The 21,414-nt window shown below is 44.4% G+C and overlaps 1 protein-coding gene across 6 annotated transcripts in view; it reads left to right on the top strand.

Moving 5' to 3' along the window:
• Positions 1-339: 339 nt before the first annotated feature.
• Positions 340-21,414, top strand: part of ZNF827 (zinc finger protein 827) — a 107,173-nt gene continuing 86,098 nt past the window's right edge. For 3 of the 6 annotated variants that reach the window (XM_042872031.1, XM_042872029.1, XM_042872030.1), the window contains exon 1: positions 340-437. In XM_042872031.1, coding sequence (XP_042727965.1) covers positions 395-437 — 43 coding nt within the window. In that variant the 5' untranslated portion in view covers positions 340-394. The remainder of the gene's footprint in view (positions 438-21,414) is intronic. The other 3 variants (XM_042872026.1, XM_042872028.1, XM_042872025.1) reach the window with 1 other exon arrangement.

Raw genomic sequence — 21,414 nt, 5'->3', positions numbered from 1 at the left:
CGCCGCCGCTGCCCTTTGATCCCGCGTTAGTGTCAGTTAGGGGCCGGCGGGCGCAGCCTTCGGCGCTGCCACCGCAGCCCTCGGCCCCGCACGGCGCCCGCCGGGAGCGCGGCCCCGGCCGCCGGGGAACGCGGCGAGCGGGGACAAGCCAGGTGCACGGCCGGCTCGGGGGGAGAGGAGGGAGAAAGGGAGCGCGGGGGGAGAGAGCCCTCCGCGGCGGCTCCGGGGACGCCGGCTGCAGCCCTCGCTCCCCCGGCGGAGAGGGAAAGCCCGCCCCGGCCGGCGGCTCCCCCGGGGGGCCCGGCTTTGTGCCCGTCCGTGCCCCCCCCCCCCCTCCCGCTCGTGTTTGATCTCCCGTTAAACAGAGAAGGAGAATGTGAAAAAAAGGGGGAAAATGCCCAGGAGGAAGCAGGAGCAGCCCAAGCGCCTCTCTTCACGTAAGTGCCCCCTCTTTTTGCCATTTTCTCCTTCCTCCTCTCCCCGTCTCCTTCCTCTCTGCAGCCGCCTCCGCCGTTTCGCGCATTAGTTTAGGGTTACAGAGGTGAAACTGACAAAGACACAGCCTGGGTTATTCCTCTTTTAGGTCTGAGCTCAGGCAGCCATGTTGGTGATGAACAGCCTTGTGCCCTTTTAATTTTTCCTCTCTCTCTCCTTTCCCCCCTTCTTTCTTCGCGTCCCTCGCCCTTTCCTCCCCCTCCCTCCCCCCGCCCGTGATTGTGCATTTGTGCTCTGGGGGGGCGGCGTGGGGCTCTTAGGGGCCGGAGGGAGGGGGTGCCGTTAACGGGGTGGGGAGGGGGGCTCGCACCGGAGGGGAGGGCGGCGAGCGGGGAAGCGGCTGCCGGCGGCTCGCGTGGAACCGGCCGAGAGGTCTGTCCGCGGCTAAAGGTTGCGGCGGGGTGGGGAGGTGGGCACGGCCCCCCGGGGCCGGCGGCGGAAGGGGGGTTGGGTTGTGGGGGGAAGGGGGGGGAGGCAACCGCAGCGACCCCGCAGCCGCCCCTACGGGAGCCGGGACCGGCGGGGGAGGGGGCGGCGGCGGTGAGGCGGCCCGTAACGGCGGGTCTCCGCGGAGCGGGGAGAGGCGGCGGCGGGCGCGGGGCTGCCGCTGGCTGCGGCGGATCGGGGGCTCCGGCGGCGCTGCCCCAGCCGCCAGCAGCAGAGCACAGGGCTAAAGTGCATCCCACCGCTCCCGCCCGCGGACACCCCGCGTGCACGCTCACGCTTGCATCCCCAACGCGGTTCCCCCTGCCCTGCTGCTCCTCGCTTCCTGCCCCCTCCTTCCTATTTTCTCCCCTCTTTGCAAAACAGTTAACTTTTCTCCCGCTCTCCTTCATCCTCCCCTAACCCCCCCTCCCCCTCCCTGCCCGCATTAAGCGCTCGGCAGCTATTGAGGGAGAGATGGAGGGGAGGGGACCTAAAAATACCTTGCCCCTGCCTGGCCCCGGGGGTGCCTTGAGGCGAGCAGGGGGTGGTTGCCGGGGGTCATTTGACCGTCTCCGGCGCATCTGCCCGGAGCGCGCTCTTCGCGCGAGGCCGGGGGCACGGCGGGGCCGAGGACTCGGTCAGCGGGAGTTCAGCGCGGCGGCCCCGGCCCTGCCGCTGCCGGGGGGCGCCGCTGCGGGCGGAGCGCGGTGCGGTGCGGCTCCGAGCGATAGGGGCAGCGCTGCCCCGAACCCGCCGTTCGGAGGCACGGGGGCCAGGCCGGGGGGCGGCACTCGCAGCCCGGCGAATATATCTCTCCCCGTTTTCTTTTCGCTGGTTTGAGGAAGGTTCGAGTTGCGCTTTTTATCGATTTTTCTCCACCTCCCCCTTTTCCCTTCCTTGCTCCTTCCTCTCATCCCTTCTCTCTCCTTTCGCCCCCGTGCAGCCCTGCCGCGCTCCGCCCGCCGCAGTCGGCGGCCCCGTGCGCTGCTCCCCGCGCACTGCGAGGCCGGCACGGGGGCGGCGGCGGCGGCGCCGCCTCTGCAGCGCCCGACGGGCGGGGGCAGGGGCCAAGCCCGGGATCGCGAGGCCTCGCCCGGCGGCGCGGGGGCCTCCCGGGGGGAGTGGGCGGGAGGGGGGGGGGGGGGGGGCGCCGCCGCGCCCCGGCCCCCCCGGGGGGGGGGGGGGGGGGATTTCCTCGGCCCGTAGGAGGCTGCGGGGCGGGCCCCACAGGCGGCGCGGCGGCTGACCTTGCCCCTGCCCTGCCCCGCGCGGCTGCCCTCTGCCCGCCTCTCGGGCTGACACGCAGCCCGGGCTCCATTTTAGCTCGCGCTGCCGTGCACTGCCTGCCGGGCTCGGCTCCGGCGCTGCGCTGCCCCCGCCCGCGGGCTGCGTCTCGGGCTCGCCGCGGCCCCGACCTCCTGACCGCCGCGCCAGGAAAAGTCGCGGCCTTCTCCGAGCGAAGGGACAATCGTCTGCGTTGTGCGAAACGGGCGCCGTGTTTATTTTGTTTCTTAAATGCACGGCCTCGTTTGCAGCTCTTTTGGCTGAATTTTTTAGTTCACGAGAGGTGTTGGGTTGTTTTTTTTTTTTCCCTGATGTGTGAAGCATGCTCGCTGTGTCCCACGCTGATGGTACTTCTTAGTGGGTTGTATTTATTTAGATTTCTCCTATGGCCCGATTGCGTTAAATTAAAAGCTCTCCTCTGACAAAAATATGATAATGACATGTTGGGTAAATAAGGAAGAATTGTAGGAATGCAGATGCAGCCTGCAGCTCTGCACGTTCAGAGGATGGCCTGGAACCCATTGTGCTCGGTGTGCAAATGGTATGAACGATGGGCTTGGGGCTGGTTGGTTTTTTTGTAATGTGTTTCTTTAATGGACGTTTTGTGAAAAATACACTTTTTTTTCCCCCCCCCTACAATTCCTGAAGGTTTTAGCCATGTATTTTCTTAGGTTGCATATACTTTTTGTTGTTAGGTGTTAACGATAGCATTAGAACAGGGAGCCTGCTTGCACATCCAGAAGATGACTCAGGTGGCGTTGAGCCTCAGTTCTGCCCCAGCCTGGGTTTGGCGCTGCGCTTGAGCCCGGAGCTGTGCCACAGGTCGCTGCTGGTGCAGGACTGCTCTGTGGTGCACTCGGTGCCTGTGTGACCGCTTTTGGTGCACGTGGTATCCTGCACTATCTCCTGATAATTTGGATGCTCTTGCAGTGGCTGGGAAAGCAAATAGGCATTGTTACACTGAACAGCTTAGTAATGTGGGGCTATAAATAAGCTGATGCGTGACCCTATGGGCTCTATAGAAGCTCGGGTAGAAAGTAGTGTTTTCAGGATCTCCAGGCCTTATTTCATTTCTTACAAATTGTGTACGCTGATGTGCATCTGAAGAACGTGGTACGATGGTATGCAGCTGCTGCCCACTGGGACCCTGATTTTATCTTTCTGTATATTGGACACTTCTGTTCATTGGCTTCATTTGATAACTTCTGTAAGTTTCGAGATAATTTCCCGAAAGAAGATGGCACCACCAGAACACCTGCTCTGGTAAAGAAATTTTCTACCTTAAGGGTTTGTTAGAGATGTAAGGGACCATTACAACAATGTAACTGAGTTTCAAGCAAGTTGCAAGATGCTGACACTTAGGTAGCTGAGGGAGAATAAGAGTTGATTTCATTAGATGCATTAATACCACTTGCTTAAAAGGACAGAGTTAAGGTTGAGCTCACAGTTACTGGAGTTGTTTACAACACAGTTCAACTTGGAAGGGTCCTTAGGAGGTCGTTTGGTTAAGGGCCCTGCTCCCAGCAGAGTGACCCCCAGCTTTCAGTTGCGTGGATAGGCCATAGGAAACTCCACTGAGAACATGAATTGCAGCTGGAGCTTCTGCATGCAAAGAAGTGTAATTTTTGGAAATCTTTAGTCACTGATGCTGGTGGATAGTCTTCACTTGCATTCTGAAATAAAAGAGAAAGTGCTTCCTTTTTAATCTAAGGTACGAGTGAATGAGGTCAGAACTTCAGGAATTCTTGGATAGACAATGGCTCTTTGGTATCCAGATAAAATACTGGAGCAGCTCACCTCAGTTTGCACTGAAAGAGCTTCATAAGTTAAAAATTTACTCAGTGCACATGTGTCTCTTTTTTGTGTTGTGTACTTTTGGATGCACCTTACTCAGACAAATCAGTTCATTTTCATTGGCATGTTTGAAGGAACTTTATTTGTTCCTTAGTGTGTCATAGGTGGGGTCTTTTTTGTGCTTTTTTTTTTTTTTTCCTCTTTCAGCTGTTCAATGCTTCGATCTAAATATTTTTTTCTTCTCTGTACAGTTAGAATCAGAATCTTTGGAAATGCATTCACAAATACAGTTTTACTCTGTTCTTCTTGTCTTGACCGCCTTACATTCTATCCTACCTCACGCTATTACTTCCTTTTGTCAGAGTTCCTCATCTTACACACGTGAGATGGAAGAGATCAGCCTGAGAAGTAAAAGTTTAGGGAAGTTTTGAGATAGCATGTAGATGTTCAGGATCTGGATCGCTACATTGTCTCCAACATAGCAATCACTGTTCCCTGAGGTTTGGTCCGGTCCCAAAAGTTTGTGCGCAGTGCTGTTTGTGAATGAATGCCACAATATCATTTATACCAAGCCTGTGTTTGTCACATCAGGCAATTAGAAGCTATATTCAGAGTTTTGAAGGATGAGCTACTGCTTCTGTTGGCTGTCTTCTGTTGAAGATGGAGATAAAACGCTGACATAATCTTAGTTTAACTATCAGAAGCTGGATTTGGATTATGAGGGGGCATAACTTTTCTTGCTTTTGTGGTTAAGTTTGGTGCTAGGTATTCCAGATACTGCGTTGAAGTTTTCTAATGTTGCTATACAAAACAAACAAGCAAGTTTCATCATGTTTGATATGATGAAACTTTTTATTATGTTTTTTAATGCTGGGTGGTATTATCAGAGTGTAAAGAAAATACTGGTAATGAGATGAATTAGGAGGGGTTTAAAGCTTCCTCCTTTTTTATTTCTGCAGCTTGCTTTATGTGATACCTTCTGGCTGCAAGAGAGAGAGGGTTTTGGGGGGGGGGGGCGGGGTTCAAAAGACTTCCTAGTGTCAGAAAGTCCTCACCAGCATTTGGCTTTTCTTTGAGACAAAGGGTTTTTATCAGGAACAGGAACCTCTCTTTTAACAGTGTTTATTACCTTACTAGCAGGCATTGCTTGTACAAGGGGAAGCTTTCAGCATATTTTCTATTTACTATTTCTAACCTCTCACCGCTGCAGGGATCATGATATAGCTCACTGTTGACGAGAGGGTCCACGTAGGGAAAATTATTATTCTTAGTATGATTAGGTTAATAACTTCATTGCTATTATCGTAGTTGTCCTGGTGGTACTATAATGTACCTCTTAAATGAACAGCGGCGTTTAGTTGGATGGAGTAGCATCCACATTACTCTGTCTGGAAACACTGTTCTTATTTTGTCTCACTCTGTTACAACAAAGTCTCATTATAGACTTTTCAGAAATAGCTTCTCTCTTTATGGGGATTGTTTCTGACGTCTGAAATGTCTGTATGGAGTCATTCGGTGGTCAGTGTCTGAAGTCATTCAGTGGTAGGCTCTTAGTGTTGTCTGATGGTATGAAATATTAGTAGATCTCACTCAGGTGTGAATCGGAGTAACAAAGAATTGGTGTTGTGCTCATTAAGTTACTTAAGGTTTAAGATCTTATGAATTCAATTTCAGAGAGAGCAGAGGGACAAAAAAGTATAAAACAAAGACAGGCTTCTTAGTCGGCAAAGCAGGAAAGCCCCCAGGTAGAGCAGTAGAATGGGAAATGTAAGAACGTGTAGACAATGCATTTTTTATTTTTCAGTTTTAAAATGGACAAAGAAAGAATACAGCTTCATCTTTGTTATAGCATGATTGTTGTATTTTTCATATGTAAGAAGGCAGAAATAGGAAGAATTAAGTTTAACAGAAAAAAAAAGAAAAAAGAAGAGCCAGGAGGAGCTGGCTGTTCAAAGTGAAGTATTAGTAATTTCCTATAATTTAATCAGACAAGATCCCAGAGCAAGATAATGAGAGCATGACCTACAAAAGAGGACTTTTTGGAAGTTAAAAGGGTTTCTAACATGAAGCTTTGCTAGGCATATGATTTGTCATGAAGCACCATATAGAGGACCTTTTTTTCTTTCACGTTGCAAAGAAATCATAATATGGACATTAGTTCAGATGGTTAGGAAGAGCTAATTTGGCTTGTGCCTGGAATCCTTTTACTGTTAGAGCTGTTAAACTACTCCAGAGTCATACTTGATGAATTTATCTTCTAAGTAATGTTTTGCTCTGGTTTACCATTTTTTTCTTGCCTAGTTTGTCAGTCGTGATACTATGATGTGTACCATTTGAATTTACATATATAACCCCCCTTCGTGGTTTGTGGAGCCTGAAGTGTTATGTGTTTCATGAAAACAGTATGCAGAAATCTTGGAGTTCAAAGTAGCTAGCAGTACGTAATGGTTGTCAGTTTTCAAGTGATTCTCTTTTTCTCTCCCCCTGACTTTTTATTTCATATTTTAAAGTTGTTTCTATAAGCAACAGTAAATGATGTGGCTCGATATGGGCTGAAGGAAAAATAACCTCAAGAAGGTTGCTAACCCTTTCCCCAAGGATTTTTTTTCCCCCAATAATTTTAATTTGAGTTCTAAAACTCAGGCTGTACCCAGACTTGAGTTCAAAGGAAGCATGTCACAGGGTGCAGTCGTTGTAACTCTGCACACCTACACACGTACACCCCAACAACTGTGGCTCATTTCATGCAGGATTCAGTAACTTGTATCCAAAAATTCACAGAAGAGCTTATCTTTCAGTTTTTGGTTTTGGAGACCAACTCAGTGTCATAGCTATAGAACCATTATGTTCCCAAAGATGAATTTTCTTCTCCTCGTGTGCCTTCAGTGGTGTTTACAACCTGGTACTCCAGTTAGCCTAAACAACAGGCGTGCTTGGTTTAGGCCTGTAGGTGTAGGCTTTGTAGTTAGCTCTATTGCTTAAAGTTTCTCTTTCCATGGATTTCATGTTTGTGGTATAATTACACTGAACAGTAGAATCCCATGGCTTAAGCCTAATGCTTAAACTAACCTGTTAGATTTTGCAGGTTGAGAGAGGTGTTAAGAGTTGGCACAGAGTGCAAGTTCAATTAACTGGGAATCATGGAAGGCTTATGTTTTTGGGGTTTTTTTTTTGAGAAGCAGGTAGTAAGGAGAGAAAAACTGGACCATATAAGCAGTCATTTCCCTCGTTCTTTTCAGTACTTAGGTGATAGGAATGGAAGTTGGGGCTGAAAGGATGACTAATGCTGATGGTACGGTAGACCAAGAAAAAAAAGTTTGTTATGCAAGACTACAGATTTAGCTGCTGCTTAAAATATATTGCATTAAAAATGAAAGGGTTACCAAGCAGTAGAGGTCTTGTGGTGCTTGACTTAACCAACAGATTGAGAAAGTGAAGTTAGGTTCTATACATTTGCGCTGTTTCATTTCTTTTGTTTGGGACGGTCACTAGGACAGAAATAAATTATTCACAGCAACTCAAAGCAGGCTCCTGTCATCATTCCTTTAGATTCCTTTAGATAGCATGGTTTTACTTCTGGAGACTCCCTCCCCCGAGAAGGGTTTATAACTGCAGGACCTCATCTGAGATTTGCTGCTTGAATGTCTTTTCTGCTTTCCCTAGGCTTTGTAAGCAAATAAGTAGAATTATGTCCTCCTTGTTTGAGGCCACTGAGAAGTTTTACCTGGAGGTTTCTGTAACGGAGAAGATTTGGTGAAGACTTAATTTAAAACTATAGCTCCCTATTTTAAACGGGTGTTTTGGATGTGTCCTGGATCTTGATACCTGATAGAGTTTGTAATGTGCTGTCAAAAGTGGGGATTCTGTTGAGTTCTTAAAAGAAATGGCAAGTAACTCTCAGAAAAATGCTTTAAAAACTGGTGGTTTTGTCAAGCGTGAATTTTGCGTAATGGGTGATCCTCATGCGTGACTTTATTAATGAACAGGAATTCTTTGTAAGCCACTTCGTTTTGACTCGTGCAGTACAAATAAGCCATGATAATTCATCTTAGGTGAATTTATTTTCTCAAAAATGAAAATAGTAGCAGATCTTCTGCAGTAGATAATCGTGCAGTCAGGAGCAGGTAAGGGAAAGAGAGAATACTGGGCAACTGGATCCAGCTAGCAGCAGGTGTTGAGGCTGTTTGAGTTTGCTTGCGTTCCTGAAGCAGGAATCACTCCCCTTGTGGGCTGCTGTGTCAAATGTAGACCTCGCAGCTGGTGCCTCAGGACTCATTTCATCTGTGTTTGAAGCAGAATCTTCACTTTTCTACCTTTGTATTTCTAGCCCTTTGAGGCCACGAGGAGCCCTTCTTAGGCACCAGTGTAAGCGTAACAGCCTAGAGCTGCTCTAATTTCTGCTGCCCACAGGCTCTAATCCTGCTCCTTGTTCTGGAGGGGAAGGGTTGACATAATCCTTTTGTCAATTCTGTGTTGCCAGAGGGAGTTTTGTGCACAGAGAATAACTCTGAAGGGGACTCTTCTGCCCACCTTGAGGTACTTGTACATTGCCCATAAGGTATAAATGGATCTCGCCATAATTGCTTATACGTCTTCCTGCACAGTGCTATGCCATGTTGAGATAACAAAGCAAGCTCTAATAAAGCTACCTTGTGTATGGGAGGCAGTTATCACAGCAGTCTACTCAGGTTAATTCAGCCATAATGCTTCAGGGTATTCTCAGGCTGGTTCAGATATCACTATATAGCACTGTGTTATTTAGCATGGACGTACTCTCATGAGAATTGGAGTTGTTGTCTTTGAAGGCATTTCCTAGCCTGCAAAAAAAACTGTTGGTAAAGCCCACGGAGTCTTCAACCAGTAAAAAATCAAATCCCGTAATCCAGTGATGGGCTGGAAGTAGGTGTGAAACATCCCTTTCTCCTCCACCATTCCTCTGAATTTTAGGTGAATTTCTGAGCAGAATATAGAAATGACCCATGCCCTGAGTAGCCATAGCGTTAGTTTCTTATAAAATGAGTTTGGCACAGAATCCTAAATCTCCTTATTTTATTTAAGTTTTGAGGAAGGTTCACTTTTTATTTGGTGCTTGCATGAGAATTAAGACCACTGACTTAGTGTGTCTGAGAGTGAGGAGTTCCTATTCTGCATGGGAAGAATCGTTTCTGTGTTAGCCTACCCCTACAAGTAGCTTCCTAATCCTCTCTTGGTTGGCTTTGCTCGTTAACCCCAAGCAATCCTCTCGGGGGCAAAGAAAGCAGCTGTCTTTGGTAGCAAACAGCATGACAAAACAAACAGTTCTTGAAGCTTCCCTTAGATACTGTAATATCTTCCTTCTGGGAGGAATTAGAGAAACAGAATATAATTTGCCGTGTTTTAATCTGACTTCGGGAGTGAGGAAAGTAGTAAATTATAGGGAGCAAGATTCCTGTGGCATTTTTAGGAAGGAATAATTTCAGTATCTAAACCCTAAGCCTTTTGTTTCTGAGGCAGACTGAAAGCTAAAGTGCATAAAGCACTCAGGTGAGCAGTGGAGGAGAGTAAAACTTAAACAATGAGCCCCTCATTTAATATATATATAAAAAAAATAAAAATTGGAGAATCTGCATATCCCAGAAATAAACAAAAATTAGCTAAACTGATCTTCGTTAGATTAGATACGCTGTCTGTTCTCACCTGCAGTGCTTGACCATTGACATGCATACCATTTGGGGGCTTCCACTCTGTGCCCCTTGGCAGGAGCTGTAGACATGATAGGGGTAGTTGAAGATGTTGCAGCAGCTTGATGTGAGGCTTCCTTGGTTTTCTTTATTACGGCTTACGTGTTTTAGTAACGTAGGAATTTCTGTCTGTTGTTTCCGTGATTTTACTGAAGAACAACCTTTGTAGATGTGTTCTAAAGCAACAATTTGGCCTATTTTAACAGCGTTTTTATAGGAGTCAGTGGTTTGAATAGTTACCATCAGGTTTTCTCTTAAGGTACTTTATAAAGGGGAAATAAAGTTCACAGTATTTGCTGTTACAACCTTCCCAAATTCAATATTTATGATAATCTAAGATGACTTTTCTGAGTTCCGTTTAACTTAATTTTGAAAAACAGAGCTTAGTGCCTCTCAGTAACAGTGGGCCGCCTTTGCAGATTTGCTCTGATCGCCCTTGTGCTGTTGGGGCGGTGCAAATGTTGAGCAAGTTGTCTTGGCCTTCCCAGGTGAAGTTCTCATTGCACAGGGGAAGCACGGGAGAAACAGAGAGCTGTAAAGGCTCGTGTTGCGTTCCTCCTTTACCATATACTTACAGTACCATGCAGGAGAATACCTGCTCCTGTGTATAGACTGAACTGAAGCATCTGGATTATTGAGAGTGTAGATGTAGTGACTCTTCTCAGTTGAGTGGAAGGATTTGCTTTTGCCACTGGGGCCGTTGTGAAGTTGTTTTATTTGTAGTCAGAGAAGGAAATACTGAGCTGAGCAGAAAGTCAAAGCATAAGTCAAAATGTACGGCACAGGCAGTTTTCTCCTTCCTTTCTTAGGAGCCAACTGGGTTAATTTTGTGCTCAGGACATGAAAACTTGCATTCAGCAAGCAAGATTTATTTTCTTGCTGTTTTCCTAGTGTGTACGTAACAACTACATTGCTTGTAGTATTTTTTGCAAATAAGAGATCTAGACTCCGTGATAGAGCTATCTGGGCTGTTTGTGATGGCATTTGGAGGCTCAGTGGGGTGGTCTATAGACAAGAAGTGTCCAGCTTTTTGGATTCCTGTTTCTTTTTTTTTTTTTTTTTCTTTTTCCTTCTTTTTCTAATAGTTTAACAAGAAGTTCTCATCAGAGATTCTTCTCACCTGTTGGAAGAGAACTTAACAGATATCTCTTCTTTTTATTCCAGTGTAGCACTACTACATTGATGAAGATGAGTTTTCCTCCTTTAGCTCTAAAACCACTCGTGATGTAATCACTGCTTTAATCACTGATGATGATTCTTCTTTTTTTTCTTTTTTTTTTTTTTTTTTTAATCCTTTGCTAATCAGTATTTATGGTAAGATTTCTAGATCAGCTGGAGAGAATGGTCAGCATTTTCATGCATGTAGGAAAATAGAGCAATATCTGTTTTTCATTTTGGTAGTGCTACTACTTTATCAATGAAGACTACTGATAGTTGCAGAATATGATGAAAAGCTTTTTGGAGCTGGTTCAGTGGAAGACATACTATGCTTCTTTAAACCTGGGGAAGACAAGAGGAAAAGTTAATGCTGCCATTTGTACTATTCCAGACGTTGTTGGCTTTGCTTGAGATGTTAGAGCCAGCGGTCATGCAGAAAGCAGACTAGAAGTAGCACGTTTTTCTGTAAGACTCTAAATATTCTTTCATGTGACTGTCTGCTGGATTTCTGTTCACTGCAGTAGTGATTAGACTTAGGAAGGTGCTCTCGAGAGCTACCCTGTGCACGAGAAACAAGGAAATACTGTTTTGTGTTGGTGTAGTACATAGGACTACAAATCGGGGAGCCAGACAGCCTGTTGTCCTCAGTATACATGGTCTGACAAAAATTAGTGTCAGCCTGAAAGTGAGCTTGTATTGGAATTAGATGTACTGTAAGAAAGATGCATATAGCAATTTCTCAGGTAAACCAAGGCACCAATGGCTGAAGTAATGCATGTGGATAGCAATTTTCCCTCGGAGGAACTAGAGGTAAGCCGAAAAAATAGAAAATATGCTCCTTGAAATGGCTAGGTATGTGCTGAATGTTGCTGTATGGTTTTTTGTTTGTTTGTTTGTTTTTCCCAGTGATTTCAAAACCTTCTAAAAGGGTTTCCGTGAGTACTGAAATTATGCTGGGCTTACATTGTTGTATCTGGTGGGAGTTCTCCCCTTCTCTATTTCAGAACTTGACTATGTCTTCCAAAAGGTACAGGAAACTAATTCTATTCAGAGAGACCTAGACAGACCTGAGCAGTAGGCCCAGGAGAATGTCTTTGAGGTTCAGCAAGGCCAAGTGCAAGGCCTTGCACTTGAGTCAAAGCAACCCCCGCTATCAATACAAGCTGGGAGGCAAAGGGATTGAGCACAGCCTTTCCAAAAAGGACTTGGGGGTACTGGTGGATAGCAGGCTGGACACAAGCCAGCAATGTGCCCTTGCAGCCCAGAAAATCAGCTGTATCCTGGACTGCATCAAAAGAATCATGGCTGGCAGGCTAAGGAAGATGATTCTACCCCTGTGTGCTGGTGAGGCCTCACCTGGAGTGCCGCATGTGGATGCGGAGTCCTCAGTACAGGAAAGACACGGACCTGTTGGAGCATGTCCAGAGGAGGGCCACGGAAACTTTCCAAGAGATGGAACACCTCTCCTACAAGAAGAGGCTGAGAAAGACAAGAAGAAATGGTTTCAAGCTTTAAGAGGGCAGATTTGGGTTGGGTATAAGGAAAGTCTTTTACAGTGGGCGTCCTGAGGCACTGGAACAGATTGCCCAGAGATGATTTGGAAGCCCTGTCCCTGGAGGCATTCAAGGCTAGGCTGGAGGGGCCTCTGAGCAGCCTGATTGAGCTGCCTCTGAGCAGCCTGATTGAGCTGTGGATGTGCCTGTTCATTGCAAAGGAGTTGGACTAGGTGACCTTTAAAAGTCCCTTCCAACTCTAAGGATTCTATGATTCTATTTTCAAATTGCTTTATCAAAGCGGAAAGCAAGACCGAAGTAAAGGTGGAGTCATTGGCCTCAAATAATAATGATAGTAGGGGAGCTTTATTTTCTGGAGCTAGGACTTTGCTGTTCAGAATTATTATTTTTTAATAAGATTGTTTTAATCTTATTTGTAGTAATTAAGCATTTCCTGCTAATTTAAACAGTTGGTTTTGGCAACATACAGATCGTCTTCTCGTGTACTGGTTCTAGTAATGTAAAGTTAAAAAAATCTACACAAGAGTCAAGGAAGCAGATAATTCACTGATTTATCAACCTTAGCAGATTTTTTTTTTCTTTCTTTTCCTTACAACATAGTGGTAGCTATGGTAAATTTACTCTGGATGGCTTAAGGGTACCGATTCTATATGGTGTGTACAACGCATGAGGGCACCTCTTAAAATGAATGGTTGAAGGATCAGGTAATCAGCCTGTGAAGCTTTGGTGCCTCGATTAGCCTTTTGGTCAACGGTCTATTCCTTAGAAGAGTTTGAAATTGCCCTCCACAGCACAGCTGAGAGCAGAGGTGCTTTGTGGATTTTCCTTGGTGCTTCCAGATCAATTTCAGTCTTTTGGGTATTTTGAGAACTTTTCATGAACTTAGCACTGTGCGTAAGCAATAATGCTAAATTACTGTTGTGATCGGGAAGTTATTTATCTTTGTGTCAAATTGTTTGTGTGCAACAAAGTGGCGTTCTTGAACACTTTCCTCACTTTGGTCAGCCCATTTTGTGGGATGAATTGACACTCACAGCTTCTCATGCACTTCCTTTCCAACTTCAAGGATGACTAAAATCATGTTGTTGTGGCAACCTTGTCAGTTTTAAATGAATAACCATGCTAAAATGAGCTGACATACTGAAGAGTAAACCAGTGTTACAATAATATGCACCATAAACCAAACTCTTTATTCTTGTCTGCTCAAAACTGTTTGGAACATGTAAGGATTTTTGTGCCTGCTTTCTGTCATTGGGATGGTGTCTATGCTGAGGCTTGCAGTACATTTCAGGCAATGAAGATGCACTCTGCTGCAGTAAAGAATTGAGACAGCTATCACTGCAGCCAGTTCTGGGAGGTGGCAGGGCAAGTGCAGGCCTTAATTAAGATGAATTGTTAGCTGATGAAGGCACTGAGTGAATAAGAGCAGACAGTTTATAGAGGTATTTCAAATACGGAGGACACAGATATGCAAAATAAAGCGAGCCACAAATTTTATCTGTTACCAAGTGAAATGAAGATTAGAAAGCAAAGCTTTCCAACTCTTTTGGGCACCTAGATCTTACATAATACAATTAGTGAAACTGTACTATTCATGCTTAATGTCCTACTTCAGTTCTGCAATAGCTACTCATGAAGTGCTCACTGCATAAAGGCAACACCCATAAGGGTGCGTTTCCGCATTTTCTTCATGTTTGCCAAAACCTTGTGAGATACCACTGAGAACCAAGAAGTATATAACTGCTTTAAGATCATAGAATCCGTAGAGTTGGAAGGGACCCTTAAAGGTCATCTGGTCCAGTTCTGTCTTCCCTGTCTTCCATGTGCCTTAACATAGCTTTCAGGACGATCTATTTCATGATCTTTACCAGCGCAGAGGAGAGACTGACAGGTTAGTAGTTAACCTGGGTCGTCCTTCTACCCCTCTTAAAAATGGGTGACATTGCCTTTTATTCCAGTCACCAGGGACTTAACCTGACTGCCGTGACTTTTCAAATATTGAGAATGGTTTGGTGACTACATCAACCAATTCCTTCAGACTCTGACATGCATCTCTTCAGGGTCCATAGACTTCTGGATGTTCAGGCTCCTCAGATGGTCACAAACCTAATCTGTGCTTACAGTGGAAGGTATATTGCTCCCCCAGTCCCCACCTTCTGAGCCATTAGCTTGAGGGGTGTATGAGGAGCAGTTGCCAGTGAAAATTGAGGCAAAAAAGTTGAGTATCTCAACCTTCTCCTTGTCTGTTGTTACCATCCTGCCTATACTGTTCGCTGAGGGAGAGAGGAGAAGTACACCTATTTAGACTTTGCCTTTCTGGTTGATGTACCCGGTTGATGTCTTTCTTGTTCTTCTTTGCATCTCTTGCCAAATCCAGTTCAGTTAGGCCTTGGCCTTCCTGACCCAGTCCATCACAGCCTAGCAGCATCTCCCAGGCTACCTGTCCCTGCTTCCACTACCTATGCATTTTCTTCTTCCATTTTGACCAACAGGCCCTGGTTTGACAATGTTGGTCTCTTGCCATCCCTTCCTCACTTGCTGCATCTCCTCTCCATTCCTTTGTCCTTGATTCCCAGGGGGTTTTGTTGACTAACCCCCTGAAGAGCTGGAATTCAGCTTTCCTAAAATTAAGCATCCTGATTTTAGTCTTTGTTTGTCTGATATCCATCAGGATATTGAGTTCCACCAATCCCTCATTTTTACAGCCCAGGCAGCCTCCAATCCTGAAGTTATTAATCAGTTCACTTACACTGATGAGCAGCAGGTCCAGTCTTGCATCTCCCCTGATGGGGCTGTCTATTACTTGGCTCAAGAACTTATCCTCAATATATTCCAGGAACCTCCTGGATTGCCTCCCGCTTGCTGTGCAACTTTTGCAGCGGGTGTCAAGGTGGCTGAAGTCCTCGAGTAGGACAAGAGCCTGAGATTGCAACACCTCCTGTAGCTGGAGGAAGAAAGCTTCATCAGCAGGTTCTATCTGATCAGGTAGTCTATAGCAGACACAAACCACAGGGCTCTTTTTGTGACCACAGTCTATTATTCGCACACATAAGCTTTCAACTTGCTTATGGCCATTGTGGGATAGTTCTTCATACTCTCTTCCTTTCCAGATGTAGAGGGCGATTCCTCCTCCCCTCCTTCCTTGCCTCTGCTTCCTGAGCAGCTTGTAGCCACCAATAGCCACACTCCAGTCACAGGAGTCATCCCACCAGGTTTCAGTGGTGGCAACTACGTCGTGGTTTTCTAATAGCACAGTGGCTTCCGGCTTCTCTTGTTAGTTTCCCAAGTTGCATTGCATTGGTGTAGAAGCGCTTCAGCCGGTTAGCTGGCCTTGTTGCCTTCTTGGAAGATAACTCCTTAATTCCTTTGAAGCATTCCCCTTGAGTTTACTTCTTGCCTTCTCCTATTACCTCAGTGATCCCTGACTCATTGTCATAAGATTTCAAGTGTGTTGTGACTCTGCAGCATATCTCAGGGCAGCAGGTTGAAGGGCTCCATTAGCACACCGTCGCTCTCACTTAGTTATGCCATCCCACACACCTTATCATGGGCAGGCTAGATGCCTTGAGCTATCCATTTAGCAGATAGGTCTTTTAAACCCTGTGTTATGCATAGTCTTTTTCTTGGAGATTGATCACCACAGCACCGAAAAGGCATTGCACGACATGCAGAAAAAAATTCTGATGGTCGTAGTTCTGCTATGCAAGGCAGAAGCTAATCTCTTTCAAAATACGTAGAATTCCTCTATTTCTGAGCTTTTTACTCTGGGTCATGTGTCAAATTATTGGCTAGTTCCATGGTCATTCCTGTGTTCCCAGTCCATCAATAAAAAGAACTGAGGTGGTTGTTCTTTTTTTTTTTTCTTTCTTTCTTCTAGGTATCTTAGTAACATAGTATGATCCTTCCATTTCTCAAGCAGAAATGTCCAAGTGAATGGATCCTGTTTTTTATAACACCTAAACAAAATTGTATGCTGGTAGATTTGAGAATGCAGGTGTATTTCAGTGCTTGAGCTCATGGCGATTGCTTATTCTGACTGCAGTTTTCCCTCCTTCACTCTCTTTTCTTTTGTGAGGCAAGGATAACTGCAACCTCACATCTTGTCAGGAAAAAAGTGTATCTTGATTGTGGTGTCTTCAGCCTCAAAAATACAACAGAAGACTATAGCCTGGAATCAGACTACAGATCATATATTTGTTTAGAAATGAGTAACTGAGCTTCCTGTAGGTTCTAGATTTGTGTGTAATTATCCATTTTTCAAAAACAAAACAAAAGAAAACAAAAAAAAAACAAAGAAAGAACAAACAAACAACAACAGTAAAAACCCCACTTCATTCATGACCTCCCCAAGGAATAAAATCTTGTCTTACTCGTGGAGTTAATTTTAATTCAAGAATGGCAGTAAAATATTATGGATTCCTATACTGACTGTTTGGCGTTTATGTGATTATCTCCCACAATAATTTGATCTTTCTGAGGTAGGCTGGTGTGGTAGGCCCTGACTCTTTATACGGTAAGAATAATATGAGCATGAAGAATCATGTTTAAGTCTTCTTATTTTGGATGTTTCAGCGTCTCAGTTACCTTTTGGTATTCAGTGCTTACTCACTGAAACAGCCTATTGCTACAAACATCTATCTAGAGCAAACAAACGAACAAACAAATGAATTTTTACCAACTGGAAATAATTGTAAGGAATTTTAAAACTTGCTTATAACTAAAGGAAAGTAGAATTTGTAATCGCTGTGCTGAACTTACCAGGTAAATGAGCTCACTAAGGTAAATGTGTGCTGAAACAAATGGTATGCTGCCATGCCAGGTGCAAGAAATGTGTCTGGGTAGGTTTGCACATGAACTACTTGAACCATCAAAGATCGTTGAAGCTGATTCCCTTTTCGAATGCAGCTGTGGAATAACAGTTGATCTCCTGCATATTTAGTTTGTCCTCACATTTGTAATACTCTGTCATAGCCTTACTCTGGTATTGTAGATGGCTTTAAAAGATGCAGGAAGCCTGAAATTCTTGACTGAGGGGCTTTTGAATCTGACTCAGAACTGCTGGCTAAACAAGTGTTTAGTTTTATAGCAGATGCTTTACCACAATCTCTTTTTCATCAGAAAAAAGAGATGTATTCCTTAGATATTTTAATGATCAGGATTTCAGTTGGCCATGTTTCTTCAGCGTATAAATCAGTGTGATCACAATCTCTAGCTTTGTGAAAGGTGTGTTTACACTCAACTATGTGTTATTACAGGATGTTAACGAGGGCCTGTGGAAGAACTTTTCAGTAAGGTTGGCTGTGGTACTTTGCTTAGTCTCTGTAAAAGCATTACAAGAACAACATAGGTACAGTAAAATACATTTTGTAGGGAACATGATTTTCTGTTGTTAGACCGACACTTTATATGCTTCAAGAATCGGTCTTGAGGCTACTAACAAAGCCTTTGCAGAGTAAGCTGTCTTCAGGAGTATTTGTTTCTTCTAAAAACCTCATTCATCAGAATCAACGGTTTTTGTCTACAGTCTCTCCAGGACTTCTAGGTATTGGTCAAGTGAATGAATGAAAGCTCTTTATTTGAGGTACTGCTTGAGAAATGGTCCTTAAAAAAGGTTCCTTTAAAGCCGTGTGTGTTCCATTCTGTTTTGTGCACACACCTTGAGTGCTTCAGCTCAGTGAGCTTCGGAGAGCGGGGAAAATCCAGCTAAAACAAAGTCATTTTAAATTGTAAGGAGACAAATATTGCACATACATAATTATACATATATCCTACCCAATGTGTATTATTGTTATATATTAACAGTGTATGACATTGTTCTGCCCACATACTTCTCAGGGTGTTCTGATTAGTAGTCCTTACTGTTAAGATATTGTTTTCAGGTCTTTAAGGCTTTTCTTCTCTCACGAACATGTTGCAGCCCAGTTCTAGGGATAAATGTTTTTAAATACTATTAAAATCATCTTTGATGGGTGGCTTAGCTATAGATGTCCCAGGTAGGTAAAGCAGCCTTCATGAAACTGCCTGCCGTGACCATACTTCTCACAAGGACCAAGTTCTCTCCGGGAATCGTAGGAGTACACTGTGAAGATTTGGGAGGGAGAATCTGTGGTGTTTTTTCCTTAACAAAACATGATGTGGTTTGTACTGCAAAAGACCTCAGGGAAAGCATGGCTCAAATTATTGTCTAGTATAAGTGCTTGCAGGCCACCAACTCTTACTTCCCCATTCCTACCTCATGCACATATGTTTTATTCCAGCTTCTTGGCAGACTGAGAACTTTTCTGCCGGATTAAGCGAGTTGAAATTGGCTCACCAAGTAGTCAGATAAAGACCTGAGAAAACGTGAGAGTGGGCACAGGACTACGGTTTCTGTCAGTCATAAGGTTTTGTCACCTTAACAATGTATTCTGATTGCACTTTAAGGCAGTGCCTGTTAATTTGGTGTTCGAATCTCTTCTATTGGAAGCAACACTTCTCAAACCAGATCCTGCAGATGATAACTATATCCTCTTGCCTAGAACAAAAGAATAGCCAGTCTTGGAGGTAAGATGAACTAGCAGTAATCTTCTGAACAACTTGATGTTTTTGCAAAGATCAGACTTGCTACAACTGTAATGTCCTATTTTGTGGTTTGTCAATAGACCGAAGAGCCTTCATTAAGTAGTGACAGCTCACCTCAGGAGAAGCCATCTATTTCTGTCCTTTTTCATGGTTACCTAGCTAGTAACAGAAGGATCTTTTTTGGCAGGTAATGAAACCCATTTGACACACTTATTTTAGGACATTAGCCTGAAAATAAAAGGTAAGTGTCTGATTCCCATCTATGACAAAATCCTTCTCCTTTGAGGGAAAGGAAATAAAGGTAGTTTTATGTTGGCTATGATGAGCTTTTTCAGTAATACATCCTGCCTCCCTTCTTCCTTGGAGTCCATAACAGCTGGGTCCTGTCCCTGAAAGGAAACAGTGCTGTGCATGCATTTTGACTTCTTGTAGCTGGAGAGCAGTTGGGAAACCTGGATTTCTGCACACTCACTGTTGTTTGTGCATGAGGGCGAAGCATCTTGAACAGTTCCAGTTACTGTGAGGTAATTAATTTGTCTTCCTATAATCTTTTTCATCCTGGAGCCTTTTTTTTTTCTTTTTTAGAACAAGTGCTAGAGAAATTGCTAGATGAGTATTCTGAGATATTTCTTGCAAGTATATTTTTTTAAACTCGCTTTAAGTTAGGGATGAAAGCAGAGGATATGTGTCCTGTCTTTAAAGGCTGTGCCTTGCTTTTCCCCTGTTCTCCTTCCCTCCAGTTAGGAAAATCATTATTTTAGAAGATGTGGAGATGAAATAGAGAGCTCTACCTAGGGCTTCTTTTCCTATCTAATTGTGTGAATATTTTCACACATCTTAAACACAGGGGTGAAGGACAGAACAGAAGAGTTATCGCTTTTTGGCAGTTCCTTCTTGCAGCTGTGCTACTCTCTCTGGGTCAGCCTGCAGTAGAGAAATTTGGTTCAAGCACCAGCAACGCTGCTAAACCATTTTGTGATGAGGTCAAGAGTTGAATAATCATCCCGTTGATAAGTGAGCGAGCCAGAAATTCTGTTGAAAGAGGACAGTGACTTACTGTGCTGCTTACCTATTATAGGTCACAGAAATGATGAAGGGAAAATAGGGGACTGAGGGCACTCTAGCACATGACTGTTTATGTAACTGTGACTTCTAAGTTTTATTTGCTGCTGTTGATGTAATAAAAGAAGTTAAGGCAGGCCTTTGTGTCTTTATTAGAATCATGATTTTCTTGCAAGCATCCCCTTGGGAAAATCAACAGTGCTACTGCTCTCCGGATGTATAGCCTAATCCAATGTGACTGTAAATGCTTTTTAGAGGTAGAGTTTGGGTATGTCAGTGTACAGTGCATCCAGCTTCTCTGAAGTAGTTCTACAAACTGAACATCCACATAATGAGCAGGGTGTGGGAACCCACAATTTGTTGAGACCAAGAAATGACAAAAACACTTCTAAAAAAAAAAAGTTGAAGTGCTTGAAAAGACATCTTGAATACAAAAAAGGGTAGTTTGTATGGGACTGGATGGAGTGATTTCTATAGGATATGCCAGAGTATTTCTGTTGGTACTACCTGGTTGTGTAATTAGCAAGGATTTCTGTGAATATGAGATAATGTGAGTTAGGAAGTTAGGTGATAATACTGAGTGATCTCTTGTAATCATTTTTTTCATTGCTAAAATGATACACAATGTACATAATTCATCTGAAGATATTTACTGTATTCAGTCCTTAGCACCTTCATCTATTTTTCTGGTCTACACTAAATTCTGCCATGATACTTCTGCGGCTGATCGTTCTCACTGAATATTCTGTTAACAGTGAGGACTTCAAGTTCCTCTTCTCTAATTTTATCCTGGATCTTCTCCAGTATGGCTTCTACTTTCTGTACTTCACTTAAACTGTTCTGCCCAGGGTGGCTAGCAACCACTCTGACAAATTTCAAGGTTTATTTGCCAGTGGTACTTAATCAGTTTGACTTGAGGAAGAGAGCATCCTTATGTACTCCAATTTTAAAGGGCTGGAGTATGTACATCAGCAGTTGATTGACTGTTGCAGAGCTGTAACGGAGACTTGGAGCTGCATTCTCTTCCTGAATGTGCTGCCACTGTACGATGGGAAACTCTTCGTACTTGGATATGATGCTGGTGGTAATGGTTGTGATGGAATTTGGGTTGCAGCACCTGTGAAGAGAGTCTATTTTGCAACGGACTGCCAGAACAGTGCAGTTTGGCCTGTGGCCAGGTCCCTAATCCTTGTTTGAGGAATAGGAAAGAAAGAAGATGGGAGAGAGTGGGACATGGAATCTTGATGTGTTAACGGTGGTGGTTGAAACCTTCCTGGAAGCCAGATATGAGCACAGAGATTTACTTCGCCTCACCTCTTCCTTGTCCTCGACTAGACAACTACCTTTACAGTTATCCATGCTTTCTCTGTTCTCATCTGCTTCTCATCCTTGTTACATCT

Source organism: Lagopus leucura, unplaced genomic scaffold (assembly GCF_019238085.1).
Source record: "Lagopus leucura isolate 7727_CA_CO unplaced genomic scaffold, USGS_WTPT01 Super-Scaffold_100004, whole genome shotgun sequence".
Classification (NCBI taxonomy): domain Eukaryota; kingdom Metazoa; phylum Chordata; class Aves; order Galliformes; family Phasianidae; genus Lagopus; species Lagopus leucura.
The sequence above is the reverse complement of the archived record's forward strand: the minus strand, read 5'-3'. Positions and strand labels throughout refer to the sequence as shown.